The sequence below is a fragment of the Mastomys coucha genome, chromosome X (genome assembly GCF_008632895.1).
Source record: "Mastomys coucha isolate ucsf_1 chromosome X, UCSF_Mcou_1, whole genome shotgun sequence".
In the NCBI taxonomy this organism is placed as follows: Eukaryota; Metazoa; Chordata; class Mammalia; order Rodentia; family Muridae; genus Mastomys; species Mastomys coucha.
Genome location: NC_045030.1, coordinates 53438848 through 53449107, shown reverse-complemented (window position 1 = coordinate 53449107; position 10260 = coordinate 53438848). Strand labels below are relative to the sequence as shown.

At 38.3% G+C, this 10260-nt stretch overlaps 1 protein-coding gene across 1 annotated transcript; it reads left to right on the top strand.

The window, feature by feature from the left end:
- The first annotated feature begins 996 nt into the window (after positions 1-996).
- On the top strand, positions 997-2039 carry LOC116092457 (olfactory receptor 1020-like). The gene has a single exon (XM_031373717.1). It carries the CDS (start codon positions 1013-1015, stop codon positions 2015-2017), a length of 1005 nt encoding a protein of 334 aa, XP_031229577.1. The 5' UTR covers positions 997-1012; the 3' UTR covers positions 2018-2039.
- Positions 2040-10260: the final 8221 nt, after the last annotated feature.

The following is a 10260-nucleotide window of genomic DNA, read 5'->3' as shown; positions in this document are numbered from 1 at the left end:
CCTTTTAAATGCATATCCTACTGCTTGTGAGTCAGGAATGTCATTTTCATTTATGAATGATGGAACATTATTTTTCTCTAGCATTTCCAGTGAATAACTTTACATATATTTTCCCCCAATTTCCATAGGAATTTGATGCCATGGAAGCAATCAGCTACATATCCACAGAGCCCAGCAAAAACTCTTATTTTTCTTATTGGTAATTTAAGATCAATAATTCTGAATTTACTTCCTCCTTCCAGTGATATTAGTGAAATCCCCCATGATGGGGTGATTCAGTAGGAAAGAGTTGTCTGATTTACTGTTACTTTAAGATTTGGGATTCATATTTCTAGTGAGTCTTTGATACCATTTCAGAACTTCAGGTAATACTGTTAAGAGAAGCTTTCTGCTTATTGTCACCATTAGATATGTTTGCTTCCTAATGGGAGACTCTCAAAGGTAGATTTAGCAGCAGTTATGTCAAAGAAAAAAGTGGAAAAAAACATTGGACTCAGTCTTTCTTAACTTGAGATCCCTTTACAAACATGTTGGTTTGAATGAGAAATGTCCCACATAAACTCATGGGTTTCAACACTGAATTCCTATCTTGTAGCTCTATGGAGGAAGGTTGGAGAACCTTTAGAGCATGGACTCTCATAAGAGGGCAACTTGAAGCAGCCCTTACATTTTATGGGATTTCCTATCCCATTTGTGCTTCCCAGCCCACTGAGGTATGAAGAGGTAAGAGGTGCATCCCAGCCATATGTCCAGGCCACCATAGAGTAGCCTGATGCTGTGCTTTCCTCCATCACAAAGGACTGTGTCCCTCAAGCATGAGACAAATAAGGGTCTCCTCCTTTTAGTCACTTCTTTCTCCATTATTTCATCATAAAAAAAAAGAAAAAAAAAGGAATCCAGCAGCTACTGAGTAAGTCTGCCTAGTAGACCATATACAGAATATCCCCTAGTGGGAAGGAGACGAGGCTTTCTGTACTAGACAGTATATATGGTGTTCCTGCTCCTTTCTAGTATGTTTGCTCTTTTGCCAGTTGCTTATATTTCTTCTCCTCAGATCATGAGCTTGAATCTCATAGATATGGGTAATCTGACTGCAATCAAAGAATTTCTCCTTCTGGGATTTGGAAGCCTTCATGGGTTACAGTTTTTCCTTTTTGGAACATTTCTTGGAATCTACATAATGACCTTACTGGGGAATATTCTCATCCTTATAGTTATTTCCAGTGACCAAAGCCTCCAAACTCCCATGTACTTCTTTCTGTCTAATTTCTCCTTCCTTGAGATCTGGTATACAACTTCCATTGCTCCTAAGATGCTGAAGACCCTTCTCTCTGGTCCAGAGGCAATTTCTTTTACAGGATGTGTGGCTCAGTTTTATTTCTTTGGCTCCATGGCTGTAGTTGAGTGTTTTCTCCTGGCAAGCATGTCCTATGACCGATACCTTGCTATCTGCAGCCCACTTCGGTACCCAACTCTCATGAACTTCCACACATGTGTCTTGCTTGCAGGCGGATCTTGGGTGGGTGGATTTCTAACTCCTGTTGTTACTGTCACAATGACTTTCCAGCTCCAGTTCTGTGCATCCAATGAGATTGATCATTTCTTTTGTGACCTTGCCCCTGTGCTGAAGCTGGCTTGTTCTGATCCTGAGGAAGTAAAAAAAACTACTTTCCTCATGGCCTCCTTTGTCACCATGGGACCCTTCTTGCTCACTGTAGCCTCCTATATAAATATTGTTATTGCTGTCCTCAGGATGCCATCAACTGCAGGAAAACACCGAGCCTTTTCCACATGCTCCTCCCACCTCATCGTGGTTTCTCTGTACTATGGAACTCTGGGAACTGTGTATGCTATACCCACAGCAACTCAGGACATGGCTCTAAACAAGGTCTTCTCACTGCTCTACACTGTGGTCACCCCCATGGTCAACCCTATCGTGTACAGCTTGAGAAACAAGGATGTTAAAAAGGCAGTGCAGAAACTCCTGAGTAAGTGGAAGCATCTAATGAAGACCTAATTGCCTTCTCCATCCCCAGAGAGTCTTTCCCCCATGAGTTTGTGCTTCTTTAGAGGGGGCCAGATACTTGATTCACAGCTTGGGGTTTCAAGCAAATGCTGTTGCCTTCTTCCAGGGAAATCAGTAGCAGAGGAGGGATTCTCCCTTAAGTTTTTGCAGACTAATGTTTCAGTTGATTTCCTGAACAGAACAAGTAAATTTATCAAGATAGATATAAGTCTACCAGGCTACTCTTTCATGTGTTGTTTCCTTTTAAGGGGAAAGTAGGAACACCAAACTTGATCATTCACAGGAACCAAGATATAAAATCAACCTTCCTGTCTATCAACTACAAAATAGATAAAATATAATATTGACTCATATAGATACATATTTGTGTACATGCATACACATATATCACAGAGAGAGAGAAAGCAAGAGATAGATAGATAGATAGATAGATAGATAGATAGAGAGAGAGAGAGAGAGAGAGAGAGGGAGAAAGAGAGAGAGAGAGAGAGAGAGAGAGAGAGAGAGAGAGAGAGAGAGAGAGAGAATTTCAGTCTAAAGAAAGCCAAACTTATACATTGTTGACAAAAAAAATAGCGATGGATTTGGCTGGAAACCATCATGTAAGTAAAATAAACAAGACTGAGAAATACATCATGTTTTTTCTCATATATGGGACCTAGATATTAAAATGATTTAAAAATAGAAGAGAGTACTTGGGAGAAAGCAAGGATCAAAGGGAGCAGGGGTGAGAAAATAAAGGGTAAAGATGATCAAATTACATTATGCATACATAGGTACATGCCACATGAAACCTGCTATTGTGTACAATTGATATGTTTCAATCATTAAAAAGACCCAGCTTGAAACAACAGCTTCATGCCATAAATGCTTATTCCTTTTCTTGTTTTCTTTTTCTGTGTTTATGAAAGAAGTTGATAGAATTATTTGCTGGCATTAAGGTTTCCTGGTTAAATTACCTACCCATGTCTGTATGTATCCATATGCCAATACCTTCAAGAATCTCTCCACACTTCACACATATACATGGTCATTGTGCTATATGCATTGTTCTTCATCTTTCAGGACTACCTATTATCTTCCTTTAGCTTCTGCCTAGCAAGGCCCTTCACTGTGTCTTGCCTTGAATTTCATCCACATTCCAACTACTGTAGCTTACATTGTCTGTCTTGTTTCTTTAGATCACCTTCTTTTCTACTGATAAAATGCTAGTGCAGCTATTGACTACTGGACTCATTTGAACAGTTAAATCTCTCAAAGACAAGAGCACCATTGTCCTTATTACTCTTTTTTGAAAAGTATGTTTCTAATTGAAATAGAATTGCATCATGGTTCCCCCTCCCTTTCCTCCCTTCAACCTAACATCTGCTACCTTCCTTTGAAGTCTTGTCATGTCCCACCCTCTTTCTTAAGTTGACAGCTTAATTTTCATTATTATTGTTACATATATATGCATATGTCTGTGCATCTGAATATACTTAGACTATGCACAAATACATATAAACACAACTTGCCAAGTCCATTCTTGTTGGTTGTATGTATGTATACATATACACATACACAAGTATACATATACATATACATGTATACATAAAAGTGTATACATATATATGTATACATACATGCAAACACACTACCAAGAATATACATATATAATTTCAAGACTGACCACACTTCATTCATTCATTGAACAACGAAAACTACTTCATCTATGGCTCAGGGATATGTCCTTACTCCTTTTAAATTCTCCTGGCATAGCATTCCACACAGAATAGTTGCCAATAATCACTTGTTGATTAAACCAATCAATGACTAGTCAAAACAATGGATATGGGTAGATAAAGTAAAATAAGGCATATTTCCTGGATACACTGAATATACTTTTTAAATCCTTTTTCTTCCTACACCATTTCTTGGTATCATGGCCATCCCTACTTTCTGCCACAAGTACCTCCAATTGAGTAATATCAACTCTGCCCCTTGCTGTCCTTTCTGGTGCTACCTCTAGAAACACCAGAAGCAGGATAGCCATCCCCAAACTTCCATTAACACCATGAGTCCAAGAATGCCAGGCAGTTTGGGAAAGACTTTCCTAGCTGGTTCTTCCTACTCCCTTCCCGGCCACCCACGGAGCTCCTTGTTATATGGGGCCTAATTGTCTCTAATCTAGTTTTAACTTCTTGTAATTACCCTCAATTATGAAATAGAGCCTGCAGAACACACTCCTTGTGGTTAAAACCTGGATCTAGAGTAGAATTATAATTACTGTTCAGTCTCTCAGGGGTGCTGCCTTCTGCTTAGATGCGGAGTGGAAATGCCTCATCTGCTCCAGCCGTACATGAGTGTTTTTGAGTCCAGCTGAAGAATTGGTTTAGTGTGTTTGCTACTCAGAAAGATTAAAAATAACTACTGCCCCCATATCAACATGGGGAAACCTGGAAATTTTTAATAGCTTTTCTTTGCCCGTAGGATAAAGCCCACATGTTCCATGGAAGTGAGCAGCAAAGACATCTGTTACAAGATCTCCAAACATGTAGTCTATCTCCACCTCACCCCTGCCTTAAGAATTTATGATTCTTCTTGAGCTTCATGTGGTCTGTGAATTGTATCTTAGGGATTCCGATCTTCTGGGATAATATCCACTTCTCAGAGAGTGCATACCATGTGTGTTCTTTTGTGATTGGGTTACCTCACTCAGGATGATATTCTCCAGACCCATCCATTTCCCTAAGAATTTCATAAATTTATTGTTTTTAATAGCTGAGTAGTACTCCATTGTGTAGATGTACCACATTTTCTGTGGTCCATTCCTCTGTTGAGGGACATCTGGGTTCTTTCCAGCTTCTGGCTATTGTTATTAGGGCTGCCATGAACATAGTGGAGCAATTCACAGACCACATGAAGCTCAAGAAGGAAGAAGAAGCATCAGTAGATGCCTCAGTCCTTCTTAGAAGGGGGAACAAAATACTCATGGGGAGCAAACACACAGACAAAGTGTGGAGCAGAGACTGAAGGAAAGGCCATCCAGAGACTGCTCCATCTGGTGAGCCATCCAATATACAGTCACCAAAAGCAGACACTATTGCAGATGCCAAGAAGTACTTGCTGACAGGAGCCTGATATAGCTATCTCCTGAGAGGCTCTGCCAGTATCTGACTAATACAGAAGTAGAGGCTCACAGCCACCCATTGGACTGAGTACAGGGTCCCCAATGAAGGAGCTAGAGAAAAGACTGAAGGAGCTGAAGGAGTTTACAACCCCATAGGAAGAACAACAATATCAATCAACCAGACCACCCCCCACAGAGCTCCCAGTGACTAAACAACCAACCAAAGAGTACACATGGAGGGACCCATGGCTCCAGCTACATATGTAGCAGAAGATGGCCTTGTGTGGCCTCAATGGGAGAAGAGGCCTTTGGTCCTGTGAAGGCTTGATACCCCAGTGTAGGAAATGTGAGTGCAGGGAGGCAGGAGTGGGTGAGTGGGTAGGGGAACACCCTCATACGAGTAGGGGGAGGGGGAGTGGTATAGGGAGTCCCAGGGGGGAAACAGGGAAAGGGGACATTTAAAATGTAAATAAAGTATACAATAATAATAATAATAATAATAATAATAATAATAATAAAGAATTTATAATTCTATCCAAACTCTCAGTTTTGGCTCTTTAAATTCCTGTCTCCCTGTGTTATGTTCCTCAAAGCCATTGTCCTCCTCACCACTCCCACACATTATATTCTCTATCTCCTTCCTTCTCTCTTTTTCTCTTCTTCAGGTTTTGTTTATTCTTTCCTTTATTAAATGAAATATGATATCATGTAGTCAACATTACTCTAAAAATCACAGCAGCACTCATCCCTCTACCTCCAAAATATTGAGATTACAAGTGTGCTCCATCATAGCCAGTTCCATAATTCCTTTAATTTGGACAATCCACTGGATGCCACCCAAATCTTCATATATAGGTTTTTAGAGAACTCTGATTTTTCCACTATATATTTTCATAACTACAATTAAATAAGTACATGAATATAATATGCACACACATATATGAACAGATAGGTATATATTATCTACCTGCATCAAAATTTCACCAAGGCATGATCCATGTCAGCTGTATTTGACTTCTATAACTCTATCACTAAGCACAACACTTATCACAGACTTATTTGTTCAATAACTTGTTGTTAATAAAAGAATAAAAAAGAGCCATCTAAAGTCATTCATTTGTTTGATAAAGCATTATATTACTCTCGCTCAAGATGTGATTATTTAATCTCTTTGAGGGCCAAATCATTCCACTGTTTTCCAAACTACAGTAGACTCTAGGACCCATTGACAATTAATCACTTTACAAATGTGTGCATTTCTTCTCAGAACTAGCAGACTGCATATGGTGCAAGATAGCCTATCCCTAATACTAAGAAGCATGTCAAAGTTTGGGTCCTGGCCCCTTGGCAGTACAGCTTCTCTGCTGTACCCAAAAAGCAATACTTTTCTATTACCAAGCTCTGGTTGATGTACTTGCCTGTGCAATATGAATTATTTTTTTCTGTATTTAGTGAAACATTATGTCAATGATTGGACAGACTAATTAATAGCAAATCAGATGAAATTTTCATGTCTCTGTACAAGCCAAAGAGAAATTATCCCCATTAACCTGACCAGTACAAACTGTCATGCTAGATTAGAAGTGCTACAGCTCCAATAGCTCCAATTTGTACCTTAACCCTCACTGTTTGGGCCAGATGGTTTCTTGGTACTTCAGCATCTGCTCAGAGAAGAGAGAGAAGAGATACAGAATGGGAAAACCAGGAATAAGAAGAGGTAAAAGGGGCTTCAGGCCCAGACTAGAGGAACAAAGCAAATAATCGTACCTGTATCAGCCCTAGAGCCTTGGTTATATTACACCTCTGTCCAATGCTGTCTGTGTAGGACAGGGGGAAGCAAACTGCCTTCAGGACAGTGGTGGTGAGCATATTCAAGTCAAAGGCTCTTACTGTTTTTATGAACAGGAGGTAGAAATACAAAGATATGGCCAAGAGCTTGTCTGGCCTCCCAGGAAGCTAAGAGTTAGGTAGGGATCATGAATTTTGCAAAATAGGTTGTAGTACGGGACTAATCATATATAGGACATTTCTACAGGTTATTCAAGATTACAAACTTATAACTGATTCTCTACTTTTTTTTGTCTTTAGCTTTGTAGAATTTTGAGTTCATTTCCCACCTCTATCTTCACCTGTAGTACAAGATCATTGCCAGTATAATTTGAACAAATACACACATGGAATGTAGGGATATGGTATCAGTTCTTAATATTCTTTTTCTCATCAAAGTTTGCTTTAACACACTCCATCATCTTTGTGTGTATTTGAATTCTTTCTATGTTGAGCTCTCTGGTGTGCCAATGTTTATCTCTCTCTTTTTTAAAATGATTGATTTTTAAAAATTTTTCATGTTCATTAATGCTTTGCTTGCATGTCTGTTTGAGTGTATCAGATCCCCTGGAAGTAGAGTAACAGACTGGGTGCTGGAAATTGAACCAGGGTCCTAAGAGAAGAGCAGCCAGTACTCATAACTTCTGAGCTATCTCTCCAGCCCTTGTTTATCTCTTATAGCATGTTTACTCTTTGATCATACTAGAAAAGCCATTTCTCACCCTGGTTACAATTCTGTTCCCAAACACTTTATTTTGCCAAGCTTCCCCTGAAAGTTAAAAAACAAATGTCATATCTTCCCTGTTTTCATTCATAACTCAAAGTGTATTGACATCCTCAACAAAACTTCACTTGTATTTTGAGTTTCTTCCTAAAAGTCAGCTTCTTCAACCAGCCTGAATTTATCAGCCATTATTGTTAACGATTGCAAGACATAGAGATAATTAATGATGTAAACTTTAGACATTTTCAATATTCACATCATTCTTGTGGAGGATTAGATGACCCCCATGGGCAGTCACTAAATCTTTGGAGCAGCCTCATTTCTTGTTCCCCATAGTGTTCATTCCCTGGTAAGGATTTCTTACCATGTAAAATATATCACTTGAAAGTTCACTTCATACTCTCGATAGCAATCGTTTGCTGCAACCAATAGTCATCTTTTTCTTCCCGGTCATGACATGAAAGAAAAAGCATTTTGATGCCAATGCCAGCTAGTGTTGAACTGGTTAGCAGACTTTGAAGGTTTTGTTCCTGAGAGTTTAAACATTTTGCCAATGTGGCCTTGGCCATAGTTCCAGACATTGAGTAGCAACTTCCCTTTGGTCAGTATAAATGTAACCTCAAGGATGATTATTTTAGAAATTTAAACGGTTATGTTTCTTTTCTTTCTTTCATATATTTTGTAACAATAGCTTAGACTAACTAAAGGTCACTGACACAAGGACTTGAAGAATAGAAGGATTGGGCTCAAGGGAGCTTACCCTAATTCTCATGTGCCAGTTTAAGCACTCTGTAATATTTTTCTTATCCTATGTCTTGAGTTACTGAAGCATTTGTTATTGGTTAATATGCTAGTCTCTGCAATTAATGTTGGATTTGAAACCTCATCTGAGCATTTGTTCTTAAGTCTGTCTAGTGTATTACTTGCTCTCCTGAGCTGCTGTTTCCCTGTCTATATAATGAGATAATATCTACCACAAAGGAGTTTATTAAATGACACAGAAAACAATTAACGTGGTACATACTGAGAACATATTATTAACTGATTGAACAAGTAGTCAGATATAGTGAAGTCAAAATGTCTTTCAAAGTTGTAATATATCTCCATGAATATTGACTCTTGTTATTCAAATATATTCCTCACAGAATTAATGTCAGAAACAAAATTTCATTTCAGCCACATCCAAGGTGAGGGTATATTTCTTCCAGGCTAATGGGATGTGTTTCTGTTTCATCAGGACATTAATACACACCAATCATTCCTGAGTTGATGGTAGTATATGCCTTCTCCACTAACAAGAACTTGATAGTGTCTTTCTTTTTTCAATTTTCACTGCTACTATTCAAGGGCTGGGGCCTTCCATTATTCCTCTTCATCTCTGCATACCAGGCTAGAGTTCATTCAAGTGAACTTTCTTCTTAGTGAAATGATTATTTGAGGAATTGTTATTCTACTCTTCCAAAGGTAAATAATTAGCTTTAATAGTAGATGGTTTAATAGAATCTTTATTATTAAATAGAAAGATATATCAATATTTCAGATGTAAATAATATAGATAGAACTATAACACTTGATTACTCTTCATTATTTGTATAAGGTAGTAGTATTTTACCAATCAAATTCTTTCTTTATAGCTCATGGTGTAGAAAATTCTAAAACAAATGAGGCAGTTTTATAGTATGAACTGGAGAAGTTAGTAAATTTATCTATATTACCCTAACTAAAATGTCATATGTACCAAACAGTGCCCTTCTTGAAAGCCATAATTTCCTATTATTTGTGGAGCTGAAAATTAAAGATTATCCTTTAATAACCCTAGCGTAGCCTCAAGTGATGATGTAAAAAGTACATGAACCCAAACCCATGGAGATAACTTCTAGAAATGCCTCCCAGGGCTCTCAATAGCACTATATACACATTTTAACTCATTTTGGTTGCTGAGCTTAAAGTAGAATAATAAATGTCCAAGGACTACTGGAGTATAGGCAACATTATTGGTAGTCAATGACATCAGAGAGAAGACAAAATACTTCTTAAAAAGTAAGTAGCTCAGGACCATTTGATGGATTATTAAAGAGTCTGGTACTTCTCATGAGGGTTCCTCAGGACATCTCTACCTCTCAGTGAAATCCAGTAATTGTTGTTGATAATGATGACCTAAAATCAACCCCAAAAGGCCAAACTGTACCAAGAAGAATCCACATGGAAAAACAAGACTCATCTTAAACAATTGAAGCAATTGGCTTCAATGATGAGTATTCTTTGGACATGCCATTTATTTGGGGCATATACTTGAAAATATGTCTTTTCCTGATCACTGCTAACCAGGAAGATATTACACTATCTGCCAATCAAGATATATCACACTAGAATATTTCAACCTGACTTCAAAAAACAGATAAGAATTCTTGATGATTTGATGATCTTTCTCTCTTTCTCATTCTCTCTCTCTCTCTCTCTCTCTCTCTGAGTGTTGTGCATAAGAGAGAGACTGAGAGAGGAAGGGAAGGAGGGACAGAGAGAGAGAATTGTTAGTAAAATGCTTGTGAAACTTGTTCTGTTCTGATATTGTTG

Excerpts from the sequence above, each read along its gene's own strand:
- LOC116092457 (XM_031373717.1), top strand. The coding sequence starts at position 1,013 with ATGTTTGCTCTTTTGCCAGTTGCTTATATTTCTTCTCCTCAGATCATG.